The following is a 16253-nucleotide window of genomic DNA, read 5'->3' on the forward strand; positions in this document are numbered from 1 at the left end:
AGGCGCCCGCCCCGGAGACGGCACCGGCGGCGGGGAGCGGAGAACCGGGAGGGGAGGGGGGTCCCCGCCGGCCCTTCCCGCCGCCGGGACTGACGTGCCGTGGGTGGCCACGCTGGCCCCGGGCGCGCCAAGAGGCGTTTTTGTTGCCGCTGGGTGGAGCGGGGCTGGGCAGCGGCGGCGGCGGCGGCGGCCCCCGGGGTTATTCCTGCCCTCCTGGAAGGAACCTGGGCCGGCCTTTCCCGGGTCACTTGGCTTACATTTTCCTTCTGGATTCGCGTTTCTCTGCTCTCCCCCTGGAGGCAGGGACCTCTGCCCCCTCCTGCCTGCCTGGCACGTTTCTGTTCTCCCCAGTAAACTATTTTCCTTCTCCACCATACCCTGTTGGGGAGAGTGTCAGCATCTCTGTGTGCCTTTTCTTATTGCATGCACCAAATACGTCCTCTGTTTTACCTCTATGACTTTTGAGACCACACTGGATACAGAGGAAGGGTTTTTCCTCCCCCGGATACAGATTGTCTTGGGTCACTGCTGTCTTACACCCTGATGATATGACTCCCTGAGGTTGTCCAGGTGGTTCACTGTCCTCTGATGCACAGCTTTAGTTCTTTGCTCCCTGCTCCAAATGAGGTGAGAGGCTTAAAACTGGGCTGTTCAGCTGTGGTTTTCACTGCTGTTAAAAAAACTACCCACGGATGGAGCCTGCAGATGCAGGAGCCCCAGGCAGCCATATGCTTCCACGGCCTTGCCAGAGGGACTGTGGATGCTCATGGAGCTGCCCCAGCTTTAAGGCAGGAGAAGCAACACCAGGTCCACTGGGTATGTCTGCAGGCAGCGGAGCAGGAGCATCCCCACACGTGGTGCTGTGCCTGGCCGGGTCATGGTGCAGAGCTCATCCCACAGGATGCAGTACTGCTGGCAGTGGGGACCTGTGGCAGCCAACAGCCACCTCCGTTTCCGTACCCAGCAAGCAGGATTTTTGACCTCTGCTGTGGAAAAACATTCCCATGCAGCTGCCAAGCAAAGAGCAAGGACTGGGCCTTGGTAGGAGTCGATAAATGGCTTTGCAGGGAATTATCCCAACAGTAAGCTCTGTCAGCAGGCCATGGGTGGTCAGGCTCAGCTGACACTACAAGCGTACAAGATTTGGGGCTCTTTTGGTGCACCTTGTGGGGCCGAGCACATTGCTCCTGGGGAGGGACAAAGCAGCACCATGGGGCTGTGCTGTCCCGGGAACATTGGGAGATGCAGCTCTGCCTGCAATGGGGTGACTGGGCTAGGGCAAGGACCCATGACAGCAGAGCGTGCGGGCAGCCCCAGCCCTGAGGGATGGCTGTGGGTGGTCCTCCCTTCCCCATAAATACTGCAGAGCTGCTGGGCATCCGCCATCACCGTCTCTTGGAGTGCAGCCTTGGGCTCTGGGCACTGACTCCATCACTCTGACGCCAGTCCCACATTGGCCACTGCCTGGACCACAGGGTCTGTCACTGAAATGTCCTCAGTCTCCCTCTGCCAGGGCAGAGGGAGCCCTGAATGTCACCAGCAGGTCCTGCCCCTCCTGCCAGGCTCCTGGGCTGCCCCAGGCACCCTGGTGCATGTGGCAGGGTGCTTAGCCATCCTGGGCCTGCTGGTGGGGGCAGTGGATGCTGTGCGGCAGGGCCTGCGGGTCTCACTGGGGGGCTGACAGGGCCATGCCAGCAGTGCTAGACAGCTGCCCACCATGCTGCCTACCCTCAGCTCCCTGCCAGCTCTGCAGGGGTCAGGGCAATGACAACCCGCAGCCCTGCACCTGCCACCACCCCCAAATTAACCCCGCCACATGCCACTGCAGCAGGAATGGGGACAGGCAGGTCCCCCATGCAGCCTGGGACAGGCAGAGCTGCATCCTGCCCAACCTGGGCACACGCAGGGCTGGCAGGGAAGGGAGGGCAGGGATATGCTGGGGACTGGGTGAAAGGCAGGCGCTGGGGTGACCCCTGTAACCCAGCGGGGGACACTCTGACACCCCTAGACCTGCTTTCCAGGCTGGATCCAAGCCTCTGCTGCTCTGTTCCCTCGGAAAAAAAGCTCTGCCCTTGCCTGCACAGCCCTGCTCTGCCTTCCCCAAGGAAGGAAATCTTGGAACAGGAGCTGGATGGGGGAGAAGGGGAAAGGGAAGGTGGCAAGGGAGAGAAGTTGTGCGAATGGGACAGCCCAGGGGAGAAAGCCTGGTGCAGGCAGGGGAGAAAGCCGGGTGCAGGCAGGTGATGTGGGCAGGAGGAGGAGCGCTCAGCTGAGGCACAAAGATGCTTTGGCAGCAGATCAGCCCTGACGTCACCCAGCACTTTCGGTTTCTTGGGAAGTGACGAAGCTGGAGCCTCGGATCTTCTGGCATGGCTGAAAGAGAGACCATGGCGGAGCAGCAGCCTGCGGCCAACAGCCCCGACAAATTCTCCATCTTCATTGAGACTTGGTTTGGCAGAACGTTTGCAGTGCCAGTGTCTCTGGATGACAGTGTGGGGGAGGTTATGGACAAGCTGAGCGCACAGGACTCCTCCCTGACCCGCGAAAGCGGAAGGCTGATCTACGGCGGCAGACAGATGGAGGACAACCTGACCCTGCGACACTATGAAATCACACCCATGTCCTGTTTGTCATATTTTCGAAGACGTAAGTGCAGGGTGGGCCGGAGGAGGTGGGTGAGGATCCTTCTGGAGGTGGGAGAGGGGGAGTGGGTGCAGATTGGGGTGTCTCCTAAGGAAGGACCCTGGCAAGGACCACAGGCAGGAGCCTCCGCAGGCAGGAGGGAAGGGACAAGGTGGCTGCGGCTGTGTGAGCACCAGGGACCTGCCAGAGCACACTTGCACTGGAATGTGGGAGGAAGGTGAGGGCCCAGGGATGCACCTATGCAGGAGGAAGGCAGGAGGGAGAGGAAGAACTCTGCTCCTGGAAGCTGAGCAAGAAATCTGCTCTTTGCATGGCAGCAGGGAGGGATGGGGAAGTGGAGGCTGGGACCGTGTTCTCAGCCCCTTCTGGGACAGGCAGCTGGGTCGGATTCCTGGTGCCCGGCAGCTTGGTGCGAGTGGGCACAAACTGGCAGGAAGAGGTTTCACAGCAAAAGCGTGAAGAAGAGGGAGAGGATGGGCAGAGGATGGGATAACCCTCTGGACATAACCTGGCTCCTGATCTCTCCTCTGCTTTGTGTTGCTCTTGCAGTGCGAGGTGGCGGTGAACCTGTCAAACGCCAATCTTTAGGTAATGCCCTGGTCCTCACTGACAACCTGGTGCAGCGGGGCTGGTGGAGCTGCATGGTGATGAGCATAGGCCCTCAACTCACTGCATGGTGGTGAGCGTGTCCCTGCCACAGCTCGTGGAGGAGAACGTGGAAGTTGCGGTAGATGTGGGAGCACGCGGTGGTATATGAGGGGACTGGTGCAGCTAATGGGATCAGGAAGGTTGGGTGAATGCTGCTCCAGGATGGCTTCTTCTCCCAAACGTGAGGCAAGAATGACAGTGTGTTCCTCTTGTTCCAGACATAAGGAAGATGGTGGCAGACCCTCACAAATCTCTGACAGACGAGGCCTCAGGGAGTGGACAGGTGAGGTCTCGCAGGACACGATGCCTGAGGCTGGGGTGCCTGAGTGAGGAGCACCACAGGGCTGGGGAGGAAGGCACAGCTGCAGCGCACAGGCTCACAGCAGGCCCTGTGGATGGGGGGGTCTGGTGCTGCCCATCACCACTGCAGCACCGTGCCGGGTGGTGGGGGCCAGTGGGTGCTGCCCTTGGTCCCAGCAGAGTGATCTCACCCTGCCGGCAGGCCAGGTGGGCACGACTCCTGCACCAGCCTCTTTTCTCCCTGCAGGAGCGGGGAGCAGGGCCAGCACTACACCTGATGCTGGGCGTGTTGCTCATGCTCTCAGAAGACCTCTCCTCCTGCCTCCAGCAGGCAAGGGCAGCTGTAGGGGAGAAATACAGCTTGTGAGTGCTTTCTCCTATGTTCTGCTCTGCAGGAGAGCTATCACCAGCTGGTCTTGGACCCACCACTGCAGAGAAAATGCTGGCGCTGCGTGAGGGAGGTAAGGGCTTTGCTGGTCCTGGCAGGGCACTGTCGCACCTGAAGGAAATAGCACAGCAGGGAGCCTGGGACTGACCCTGGTTCTCACCCCGGGGGCTGGGTGTGCCTTCAAAACCTGTTATTCGCAGCAGTTCTTCATCCTCCAGAAGACTCCAGTCCCTTTTGCTACACTAACTCAGCACGCGCTGCCCCAGCTTTCAAGCACATGGGAAGACAAGTTCCACTTGCTCACATCACAAATTTATTCTCACTGCTAAACATTTTGTCTGCCTGTGGCCACTGTCCTCTCCGCTGATACACCATGGCAGAGCAGGAACAGCCCAGGCCTTACAAGAAAGTCAGCAGCCAAGAATATTTTCTCTCTCAGGAAACAGAAACTTTCCTATCTGGAAAATACATTCTAAAAATCAGTGGATGAAACATGTAGTTTGGAGCTCCAGGAGCTGCTCTGTGTGTTCACCCCTTATCTTTCCTACTGATGCATGGGGGATGCATGGACTAACCGATGCCTTCCCCACCCCGGTGGCATCTACCCAAGTGGGGCTAAGTGTTCAGTCCTCCTTGCTGTGCCTGCACACAGGATTTCTCTTGGGCTCCCCTACAGGTACCCGCATTGAAGGGGTCACTAAGCCTCAGACATGGCCAGTGCTTGTTTCAGATCCCAGGACAGGGTTGTTGCCAGTCAATTTTTCTGGTCTCTTCACTGATGAGGGTGATGCCTTTCTGGGCACCAGGCAGCAGCTGCTGATCCACTGCTGCTACTTGCAAGGCTCCAAGCTCCCATGCCAAACTGAATTGTGCTTCACTGTAAATCCCAGCACGCCTCCTGCAAGCAGCAGCCAGTGTGCAATACCCCATCCAGTGGCAAACTGGCCACGCTCTTGTTGCAGGTTCTTCCAGAAGTGACACCGGAGATAACCCAAGACTTCAAGTGCCGCACCGTGTACCGGTAAGAGCTGTCGGGTGAAGCGGGAGCACCTTCCAAAAGCCCTGTCCCAGGTGGCATGAGCCTGTCATCCCTCCCACCTGCAGAGCTCACCTCCCTGGTGCAGGCATCTTCCAGTGCTCCATCACAGGCCTCAGCTTCAAGGTGAAGTCGGCAGTGACCATCACCTACAGATATGCCACCTGGACCAGGCACCTGAGCGAGGCTGACCAGGAAACATGGTCACCTGCTGGACCCCTCTTCCACATTGAGGTGCAGCCTGGGGTCGTGCAGTCAGTGCATCTCCCCCACTTCATCTGCCTGGCAGGTACAGCAGCTGCAGGGACCTGGGTCTCCCAAGCCACCATCCCTCAGCCTGTCCCCCCTGGGGATGTCTCCAGCTCTTTGGAGACCTCTCTCCAGACAGGGCCAAATTCTCCCTTCCCTCTGAGGTCCCCTGTACTCCCTTGTATTCCTCTGCTTTGCTTTGGCATCCTTCATCCTTCTCTCGCTTTCTATCAAGGCTTTGCAGTGATGCCCTCCCCAGCTCTTGCTCCACACCACCAGCCCCTCCTCACCCACCCTCTCTTCCCAGGTGCCATGATGATACCTGGGCACTATGCCAGCCCAGCTGCAGATCAGCCCCTGGGCTCCCCCAGAGAGTTTCTCAGTTCTTTGCATCTATGGCAGCTGTGTATGGCAATGGCCATCCCTGCTCTGCTCCACCAGGACAGGAGCCGGCTGGCTGTGCCCACCCACAGGCTGGACCACCCCAGGGTGGGATGCAGTAGGTCAGAACTGGTCCAGGCAGAAGAATAAGGGGAATGAAATTGTCCATTTTCACCCAGGCAACATGAGGAGCCACAAGGCTTGGACCTGGGACCTCTGCCCTGCAGTGCTCTTAATGAGCTGCTATTAATGAGCAGATATCATGGTTTAAACCCAGCCAGTAACAAAGCACCACGAAGCCTCTCACTCACTCCACCCTGCTGGCCATGGACGGGGAGGGATCAGTCCCCACTTACGGTCATGGACAAAAGACAGGCTCAGCTTGGGCAAGAAACAAAATCAATTTAATTTACTACAAATCAAGTCAAAACAAGGATAATGAGAAGTAAAACCAAATCTTAAAACACCTTCCCCCCACCTTTCCTTCCTTTCCAGCTCAACTCCACTCCCAATTTCTCCCCTTCCTCCCCGCTACAGCACAAGGGGACAGGGAATGGGGGTTGGGGTCAGTTCATCACACCTTGTCTCTGCCGCTTCGTCCTCCTCAGGGGGAGGACTCGTCGCTCTTCCCTTGCTTCACCTTGGGGTCCAGCCCGCGGGAGACAGTCCTCCATGAACTTCTCTAACATGAGTCTTTCCCACGGGCTGCAGCTTTTCATGAACTGCTCCACCATGAGTCCTTTCTACAAGGTCCAGTCCTTGAGGGAGCAGCTGCTCCAGTGCAGGCTTTCCAATGGAGTGACAGGCATCTTCGGGGGCATGTACCTGGTCTGGTGCGGGCTTTAGCATGGTGTCACAGCCGTCTTTGGGGGCATCAGACTGCTCCAGCATGGGTTCCTCCCTGGACTTCAGGTGAGCATCTGCTTCCCCACTCCCCTCCACGGGCTGGCGGGGGGAACAACCTGCCTCCTCACCACAGGCTGTGAGGGCACCTCCGTATCCTCAGAGAAGGTCCTCTCATATGCCAATCCCACTACTCACTGCAGGTTCCCCTTCTTAAATCTGTTCTCCCACAGGTGTTACCACTGTCATTGATGGGCTCTGCCTTGGCCAGTGGCAGGTCCGACTTGGAGCTGGGGAAGCTTCTAGCAGCTTCTCACAGGAGCCACCCCTGTAGCCCCCTCCCCTGCTACCAAAAAACCCCACCACACAAACCCATAAGAGCAGAGAAGGAGCATCAGCACCCGTGGCTGGGCTGCAGAGCATGCAGAGGAGTCCCAGTCCCTGTGCTGGGGGGCCCTGACACAGGCACTGGGTGTGCTGGCTGAGGGACTTTTCCTGGCAAAGCCAAGTCCTCTTCTGAAACAGAGCATGCCGCAAAAGGAGTTTCTTGTTGCATGGCTCCATCTCCTGCCCAGAGCCTGGCAAGCACAGCCATGCTGGCCGAAAAGCGGCTCTATGCACTCTTCACTGACATAGCTGTGCTAAGCAAAAAGCTGTAATTGTATTAATCTGTCAGGTTAATAGCAAAGCATGCTCCAGAGATATTCCAGGTGACTAGGCATCAGCAGAGCTCCCTGACCCAGTCATCCCTAGGGATGTCATCTCGGGATGTTTAGGCTGTTCTGGTGATCAAAGCGACCGTCTGCCAACCCGGTACATGGTGGTGTAGCACTTGTACACAGGATGCTGCACGGATGCAGTCTGACAATTTTCATGGTCCCAAGCTGCCACCTTCAGATTTGCAGTTTTCTGAGCCTGCAGGAAGACTGCCAAAGGCCTGCAACTCCCTGCTAAACCCCAAAAGCCCAGGGCACACATGGGACCTAAAGCAGAGCATGTCATCAAGTGTGGGTGCATGTGTCCTTTCTGCTGCTAAAGACTTAAAGAGAAGAAGCCAGCCCGAGAGGGTGCCAGGATGACTAAACAGAACCTTGTTGCCTTTGCTGACTCTTGCAGAAGATGTAAATACCAGCCTGTTCTCCATCGCCCATTTTAAATCTGGGACGATGATCCTGGAGAGACCGACCAGACTGATCGCTTTCTCTGCTGTCCTGGAGAATCCCAGCTTCTCACTGCTTGGGGTGCTTTGGAGGAGGTTACGTTCAACCTTAAATTCATTCCCTATGCACTCCTCGGTGCTAATCTTCCAGCAGCTCAGTGCTGCAAATACAACTCTTCACCTCTACCTGATCCCAGATGACAAGTCTGTGAAGCAGGTAAGATGGAGGGAACTTGACTGTGTTAAAAAAGGATGACATCTGGGCTGGCTGCAGTAGCAGGGGCTGGATTTGATAAGCTAGGATGCCTCCCATTTTTTTTGCCACCAGCCTCTGATTCACAGACAGTCCTGTGCCCCCATCTCCCAACGCAGGACAGCATCCTTGCCCCACTCCCCTGGTTCACAGATGCCTCCAGGAATTGCTCTCCGTGCTTTCAGCTGGGACAGCATGTCTGAGCATGAGCAAAGCCATGGCACAGGATGCTCTGCAACAAGGAGCAGATGCAGGACTTACTGGCCACTGCCAGCCACAGCAATAGCTGGCTGCATACTGACTGTTCTCCTGTTGTGTGCAAGCCCTTACTCTCTTTCACAGAGTGACAGTGCATAACTCTGCCCATGTTCCTGCCTGCACATGGTAGGTTCTTGCGTGCATTGAGTGGGAGCTGCCTGGCCCCTGAAGCACAGCACTGCCTGTAATACACACTCAGCGGTCTGTTCTGACTAGGTCGGTCTCTTCTCTTCTTGACTTTCCGAGGGCTACCTCCAGTTCACAGCTCTTTTTTTTTTCCTGTCTCAAAAGCAATGCTTGATGTTTACAGGCCGTTGAAAAACAAGAAATGAATTGGAATTCAAAGCTTATTCCCAAGCCTTCTCCGTTCAGCCCTCTGTTCTTTGGCTGCATTTACCAGGTGACCAGTACAAATTCCGTGGTGATAATGCCTGAAGTAAGTGGGATTGCTCCCTTTTCTTTTTTTTTTTTGCAGTGAAATAGAAAGTACAAGAAGTCTCTGTCTTCAGCCATATTCTGCTACCAGAATCTACCTTACTAGCTCCCAGAGGCAGAGGTGCAGGGAGCTGTACTAGTTACAAGTGGCAAAGGTATTTCATGATACACATCCCCAGAAAGAGCACAGAGCACACCTCAAAGCCCCAGAGGGACTGCGTTTGTTTTTCCTTATGGCAGAAGTCATAATGTGAGACTTGCTCGACTTACCATAGCTGCATATCAAGAAGGAATTTCAGAGGTGTTGACTCAGGTGTGGTCCCAAGTCCTTCATCTTCATCTCATCTGCAGTGAGTTTCCTTCAGCCCAGAAGCAGGACTGGAGAAAGACTTTCTCTCTATGCCATGATGTGACATGACTTCTTTCTCTATTGAAACTCCATTTGAGGATTTCTGATTTTGAGCACCATGCCCTGTGGCAATCAGATTGGAATGGCTGGGAAAATCTAGGAAGATTTGGCCATTTAGTCCCTGTGGTTACTTGTTTTATACAGGTGTTTGTGACATCCTGAGAGCAGCTGATGACAGTCCAATGGCACGTTCATCGCTGGTTATGAAAATCTCCTTTCATGGATGTGCACTGCACCATAATTATGAAAAGGGAATCAGAAAAACTTAGGTTGGGTAGGACCTCAGGAGGTCTAGGGTCCAACCACTTGCTCAAAGCATGTGAATTTTAAAGTTAGATCAAGGTGCTCAAGGCCATGTCTGGTCAAGGTTGAATATCTCCAAGGATGGAGATACCACAGCCTCCCTGGGTCTCCAGTCCAGTGTTGTAACACCCTCATTGTGATTTTTTTTCCCTATTATCTAATTGGAGCTTCCCTTGCTGCAGGCTGTGCCTGTTGCCTCTCTTCTCATCACTATGCACTTCCAGGAGGCTGGCTCTCTCTTTTCTTTAGTCCCCCTTCACATTATTAAAGACAGTGATTAGTTCTCCCTGTGACTTTCTCTTCTCCATGTCAAACAAATTCAATTCCCTCTGCCTCTGCTTGCATATCATGCGCTCCAGCCTGGAGCTGGCCTTGCTCCAGGTGGTCCATGTCTTTCTTGTATTGGGAAGCCCCAAACCCAGTGCCCAAATGCGGTCTCACAAGTGCTGAACAGAGGGAAAGAATCCCTGACCTCACTGTGCTGGCTGTGGTCTTGCTAATACAGCCCTGGTTGCAGCCAGCCTTTGCTGCCAGGGCACACTGCTGACTCCTGTTCAACTTCATGCCCACCAGGACTCCTGAGTCCTTCCCTGCAAAGCTGCTTTCTGCATCCACCCAGCGCCCAGGCTCTTCTCTGGTGTGAGGCTATTCCATCCCAAATGCAGGACTCTACATTTCCCTTTGCCAAATTGCATGAGCCTCCTGCCAGCTAAGTTTTCCAGCCTTTCCAGCTTCCTCTGAATGTCATCCCTCCCCTCCAGGTTATTCATCATTCCCTCTTGCAGCTACAATCCTGCTACTGAGCTAAGCGCTGCCCCAAACAGCTGGGGCCTTCAGCTTGTTTGAGAGACAGTCATAAACTGAATCACGAGGTAGGGTTTTGTTTTCCCACTTCCTGGAATGACCAGGTAGTAACTGGGCAGTCTGCCTTGGAGAGCAGTTGTAGAGATGACAGAGCCAAGCTCTCAGCAGTGTCAGGTAAAAGTGGTAAAAGCCATAAGTTGCAACGTGGGAAGTTCAGGCCAAAAGTTAGGAAAAATTTTATCACTTGGTGGAGATGCAGCCATCAGGGAAGGTTAGAAGGTGGTGATTCTCTGCTCTTTGAGGTTTTCAGTACTTCAGCTAGACAAAGCCCCAGCTGAGCAGATCTAGACTTGACATTGGTCTATCTTTGAGAGGTAGGTCAGATAAGAGACTCCAGAGGTCCTTTCCATCCCAAATGTGTGATATTGGCAGCATAGCAGAGCCTTGACATGTGCATCTTCCCTTGTCTTTCCTCTTGCTGGTATGGCCAGGAAACAAAGCATCATGAATGCGAATTCACTGCAGCTCCCCATGGTGAGAGAGACTCAACTTGCTTCTTACCTTTACAGGCACGCTTGCCATTTTGCTACAAGAGTCCAAGGGAAGAGCAGCTCTTTGTCGAGATCTACATCAGGAAGATGGCAGAGGAAATTAGGTTCTCTATGATAGATACACGCGATGACTCCGTGGTCTGGAGGGCATCACTGAGATCAGGTAGGAACAGCAGGTCTATCTAGGGACTCATTTGCCTTAGCAAAAGCAGAGGTGCACCGCTCAAGCAGACTTCACGCATTTTGTGGTCACACTTGTCCACGCATCCTGCAGGGAAAGCAAACCCTGTGCATGCAGCAATTGGCCACTGAAGAATAGGGACCTGAAAGGACACCCCAATGTGAGTAGACCAGAGCTTCAGATTTAATGTGGAATTTCAGATGCTGGGGTTTAAGAGAGCATGATGGTACTATCAGTGTCTCTGTTCTCTTGGCTACTGTATGCATAGAAATCTGACTTGTTTTTAAAAGTCCATTAATGTAATGAACACCCATGGACAAACTAGTGCAACCACTGTGCAATGCAGAGGAGGTAAGGAGAATTTTAGTGAAAATCAACATTTTACGTGCACCCGGCTCCAGACCAGCAGGTTGCTAATCTCCACACCTCTCTGCCCAGCTGCTGCTGGGTCGGCTCAGCAGCCACTGCACATGCCATTAACTTCATGTAGCAACACCCACCTGTGGGGTCCTCTGTGGGAAAGCTTGGCAGAGGAGCTGCGGGCAGCAGCATGTCACAGGCGCAGGGTATGGTACTGCTCAGCATGCCTTGAGACCCCTTCTCTGTTAGTCTAATCCAGCACCCCCTAAAAGTAACACCTACAAACACGCAGAGCCCAGTGCCTTTTATTGAGTTCTCCACAGATGGGCAGGAACAGTAGGAGGAATGGCTAACGGCTTCATGGAGGATTAGGCACCTCAGGAAGGTGGTGTGGAAGACGAGGCACCATCATTTCAGTGATCTCTCTCCTTTCTCTTTCAGGTGATATTAATCTTCCTGCCTGTGTCTCCAAGACCTTGTCAGGTCAGTACAGTGTTTCAGAGCTGCATTTATAGAGTCTGAATCTATTTCTTTGGAGCTCACCATCCTCTGGTATAAAGCAGATATCAGCCTCTTTTCCCATCTTTATGATACTTTCTAGACAAAAAGCCTTGAAAGGTGCAACCTCAAACTTTTATTCCCACCTTGCTGGCAGCAGGCTCTGTGCCATGCTGGTGGGTAAAGTGGGATAGCGCAGGTGACCCTCCAAACTGGTTTGCCTTCTTTGGGGGCAGACATGCTGTTGTCACAGAGAATGAGCTGCAGCTAGTACAGTTCACAGTCCATAAATAATATTTCATTGGACTTCTAGTAAGTGGTACAGCTGCTGCATCCCATACAGCCAGCTCAGGGGCTGACGGCCCCTGTGCCAAATGGGAGCATTTTTCACGGGAGTGAGGCCTCTGGGAAGGAGCTTGCAACCAGTCATTGGCAGAAGGGATGGCAGGGCCACCTTTACAGCAGCTCCAGGACTTTCTGACCAAGCGGCTTTGCTTCAAATACAGTAACAACAACGTGCTGCCCAGCAGTTTTGCAGTTTTTTGCCCAGCCTAATTTCTCCAGGGCTGCAATACTTCATTACCTCTTACATCTCATCTTACTAATGAAAGGCCAGATCCAAGAGGACACCCAGGCAGCTAAGCCACAGGTTGAGGCAGATAGGCCTGGCTCAGACAGACACAAATTTGGACATTTCAGCATTATTCTTTTTCCTTGCCATGCATGTGGAGTCACCACACTGGCCTAGAACCTGCCTGAGAGCACCAGGAAAGCAGGGTGGCAGATGAGAGCAAGAACAGGACAAGGGGCAATGGTTTTAAGCTGAAAGAGGGCAGGTTGAGATTGGATATAAGGAAGACATTTTTTACGCTGAGGGTGGTGAGCCATTGGAACAGGTTGCCCAGAGAAGCTGTGGATGCCTCCTCATAGGAACTGTTCAAGGCCAGGCTGGATGGGGCTTTGAGCAACCTGGTCTAGTGAAAGATGTCCCTGCCCATGGCAGGGGGGTTGGACTAGGTGGTCTTTAAAGGTCCCTTACAACCCAAACCATCCTGTGATTCTAGAAGGAGATGTCCATCTGGGTGCCCACTTCAGCCTCGCCTAGGAGGACTGGGTGGAGGCTTGGGAGGAGAAGCCAGGCAGTGCTGGCCACTGCACTGACCCAGGGCTTGCTCAGCACCCCACTGGCGTCGGCTGCCTTTCCAGGCTCTGTTTCTTTACAAACCGCTTGCAATCCTGTAAGATTCCAGAGCTTTGAGAGACCTGTGCTCCGAGTTAGGAGCTCCTCACCTTGCAGGGCGAGGGGCAGGATGGTAACTTCATGCCCAGACACAGTAGGGATCCCAGAGGGGACAGCTGCCAGCAGCTGATGGGGGCTGCCACCGACCTCACCTTCCCCAGCTCTGACTTCATGTTCCCGTCCCCTTCCTTTCCCTGCCTCCAGTGCTCCCACTGCTGGCACAGCAGGTGCCCATCCTTTTTGGTGGAGGGATAGAGACACGTGGCTGTGGGACAGGGTGCATAGCCATGGTGTCCGCTGGCTTAGGATGCCACATACTGCAGTGTGGCACTCACTAGCGGCTGCCGGGCTGCGTGCAGCACAGTAACATGGGCTTGGTGTCTGCTAGGCACAGCCTTCCTGAAGAAGCACAAGACCAAGCTTTGTGTCAGGATGAGGCAGCTCCCAAGCATTCTGCTACACTTACGGGATGCAAACGTCATCAACAGCGATGAAGAAGAGGAGGTGCAAAGTCAAGTTACGAGTCAAAGGAAGAACAAAGTTTTGCTGGAGCTAGTTGAGAAGAAAGGGCTGGAGGCCCAGGAACAGCTCTACCAGATCCTCCAGATGAAAGACCCATACCTCATCGCAGACCTGGACAAGTCCAGCTAGACTGCTTTTGCTAAAATTGCTTAGCTTACAGGAGCAACAGAAAGGCAGTCGGGTTTACCAGCACCTGAATCCCAACCTTCCAATGCAAAATCCATGGTGCAAAGCAGCAATAAGCCTTCTGAACCACCCAGTCTCAGGCCTACCTCACTTGGCTGACTCGGTTGGCAGCAGTGGACAACCAGTGTCATGTCAGCCACTGGTGAGAAGCTGATGGAATGAGACGTTGGTTCCCAATCCAGTGCCAATACCTTGGACCTGTCTGCCTCCCTGAGACAGGGCCTCTGCAGCTGCTGGCAGAGGAGCTCCCATCACAAGAGGTACCTCCAGCTCAGCCTCCTCATCCTCAGTGTCCATGGGCACCTCTTGCAGCTGGAAGAGGGGAGCTGCTTTACCATGCAGAGCTGTCTGCAAAGGCTTGTTCTCATGCGCAAGCCGCAGCAAACTATAGATGTTGATGTGAACCCATATCAACATCAAACCTTCTCCTTGTTTCCCTCCAGCCTAGTTTACCCAAATGACCAAAATTCACTGAAGGAGCAAATGACCATCCTGACCCCAGCAGCAGCTGGGTGAAGGAGCCCCTCTGAAAGAAGCCACAAAAAATAGCAAAGATAAGAGATACGGGTTCGTGCATCTTCAAGAAAAGTCTGACTGAATAGCAGCTGCTTTATGTTCAAAAGAAAGCTGGCAGATTATTTTGAAATTACATTTTTACATATGTAAAATTACATAAAGTCCGCTCCTTTCTGGATCATGTGGTTGCCTTTACTGATGGCATCTTCCTGCTGTTGAACACACCAGTCAGGGCAGGAGCAGTCTGCTCGGGTGTCCAGAAGAGATTTTTTGGATCCAGCTCAGGTGAAATTCAGACTTGCCTAAGTGGAGACAGCAACTTCTCTGTGGCCTTGTAGGGTGGAAATGAGACTGCTGCCTTAAGTATTGCTTTATATTTATTCCTTCTCTTGAACACCTGGAGAGCACATCACTGCTGAAACCTGCTATAAGAGTATGTCTCTGCTCCGTTAAGGGTCGAGGACCTTCAAAGCAACCAGGGATAATACAAAAAGGAGGAAGATGGGAACAAGACCATGCAGGGATGCAGACCTGACTGCCAGATGACAAGGGAGGCAGCAAAGGGGACCAGTGATCACCACTCACACTAAGTCTTGGGCTATCCAGAAACCACACTGGGGCTGGTCCTTCCAGGAGGATCTGCCTGGGCTTTGCAAGTGCTGAGTGTGCAAAGGAGGGGGACCCCAACACGGGCTGTGGGTGGGGGGGAATGGACCTGTGGGGATGGGAAGGGGAACCAGGAGGAACAAAGTGAGGGGAGGCAGAAAGGGGTATAAAAGGGGCCACTGAGGTACAAACTGGGGCTGGTTTGGCTGCGCCCTGTGCCTGGTCACCACAGTTTGTCCCATCTTTTTATTTTTTCTTATTAAATGTTTTCTTAACTATTTCTCTGCATCATGTCACTCTATCCCGTGTGTGTGCTGCAAGGACCAAGTGTCAGCTATTGGTGAGACCTGTGTGTGCATCAGGGGCTTTGGTGTCACCTGCTGGGGTGAGTGGGGTCCCAGTGCAGTTACTGGAGTGGGTGGGGGGTCTTTAATCTCCAGCCACGGGTGTCCCCAAAAGTAGCTACTGGGGGCGACCAGTGTGAGGCGAATGAGGGGCTCCGTGCAGCTGGAGAATGTGTCACAGCCTGTGTGTCTGGGGAGGGGGGGGGCAAGAGTATCCCCCCCAAACCGGGTGTGTGCATGGGTGTGCCTGTGCATTCACCAGCAAAATTCAAGCTGGACCAGCTGGTGAGTCAAGGACCCCTGGGGTGAGTCTGAGCCTGGGGTGCAGGCAGGGGTGCCAGGGGGACAGAGGGGCCACGCCGGTGCTCGGGGGACCCACGAACGTGCGTGCATTTGTGAAGTGCGTGTGCCCGCACTTGTGACCTCCCGCCTCTGCCACAGCAGAGGAGGGGACGGGGTTGGTGTGTGTGATGTGGGTCCCGCGCGTGGGTGCTGATGACGGCAGCGCCCTGCCTGCGGCCGTCCCTGTGTCCCGTGTCTGCGTGTCCACGCGTGCGTCTCTGGGACACGCGCTCAGCTTCGCTGCCGGTTGAATCCACAAAGGAGAAATTCCCCAGCCCGGGCAGGGACCCCGGCGGGGGGGATCCCGGCGGGGGGTGCCGAAGGCGGCAGACGCCGTTCTCTCTCTTTGCGCGCACCCACGGTGCGCTGCACTGCTCGTCCACCGCTCGGGCTGGGGTCGAGAAATCCTCGGTCGTGCCTCAGCTGGCCCAGGGGCGTTCGCGTTTGCGGGCAGGAGCGGGCACCGGGGCTGCAGCCACCACCGGTCCCCGGCAGCCGAACACAGTCCTCCCGCCCGGACCGATCTCGGCGGCCGCGGCTGGACGGGCAGTGCTTGGCGGGAAGGGGGCGGGGCGGGGGAGGGGCGGGGCGCTCTAACCCGGGATTGGTGGGAGGTGCCCGCGGGGGAGGCGGGGCCGCTCTCTGATTGGTGCTCTCGCCGCGGGGCGGAGTGGGGCCCGTGGCTCTCGCGGGAACCGGGTACAGCGCGGGAAATTTTTTCCGCGGCGGCGCGCCGGGCCGGGCCGGGATGGTGCTGCGGGGCGGCGGGGAGGACGCCGAGGGAGCGCGGTGGGGCCG

General features: G+C 54.8%; 2 protein-coding genes across 2 annotated transcripts in view; both read left to right on the plus strand.

Annotated features, from left to right (window-relative positions):
* Nucleotides 1-2387: 2387 nt before the first annotated feature.
* Nucleotides 2388-14301, plus strand: LOC104829259 (caspase recruitment domain-containing protein 8-like). The gene is made up of 12 exons (XM_010563394.1): nucleotides 2388-2646; nucleotides 3193-3231; nucleotides 3510-3574; nucleotides 3839-3922; nucleotides 3987-4052; nucleotides 4942-5000; nucleotides 5084-5304; nucleotides 7605-7864; nucleotides 8469-8594; nucleotides 10679-10823; nucleotides 11643-11684; nucleotides 13328-14301. Exons 1-12 carry the CDS (start codon nucleotides 2388-2390, stop codon nucleotides 13588-13590), a joined length of 1629 nt encoding a protein of 542 aa, XP_010561696.1. The 3' UTR covers nucleotides 13591-14301.
* A 1902-nt stretch (nucleotides 14302-16203) lies between these two features.
* Nucleotides 16204-16253, plus strand: part of POLE (polymerase (DNA directed), epsilon, catalytic subunit) — a 29344-nt gene continuing 29294 nt past the window's right edge. Inside the window, exon 1 of the mRNA XM_010563395.1 lies at nucleotides 16204-16244. Within this exon, the coding sequence (XP_010561697.1) occupies nucleotides 16204-16244 (41 nt within the window). The remainder of the gene's footprint in view (nucleotides 16245-16253) is intronic.

The sequence above is a fragment of the Haliaeetus leucocephalus genome, unplaced genomic scaffold (assembly GCF_000737465.1).
Source record: "Haliaeetus leucocephalus isolate CR32 unplaced genomic scaffold, Haliaeetus_leucocephalus-4.0 Scaffold165, whole genome shotgun sequence".
NCBI lineage: Eukaryota > Metazoa > Chordata > Aves > Accipitriformes > Accipitridae > Haliaeetus > Haliaeetus leucocephalus.

Coding starts and splice junctions, on each gene's coding strand:
- LOC104829259 (XM_010563394.1), top strand. CDS start 2,388: ATGGCGGAGCAGCAGCCTGCGGCCAACAGCCCCGACAAATTCTCCATC. Junction 2,647..3,192: donor TTTGTCATATTTTCGAAGAC/GTAAGTGCAGGG, acceptor TTGCTCTTGCAG/TGCGAGGTGGCGGTGAACCT. Junction 10,824..11,642: donor GAGGGCATCACTGAGATCAG/GTAGGAACAGCA, acceptor TTTCTCTTTCAG/GTGATATTAATCTTCCTGCC.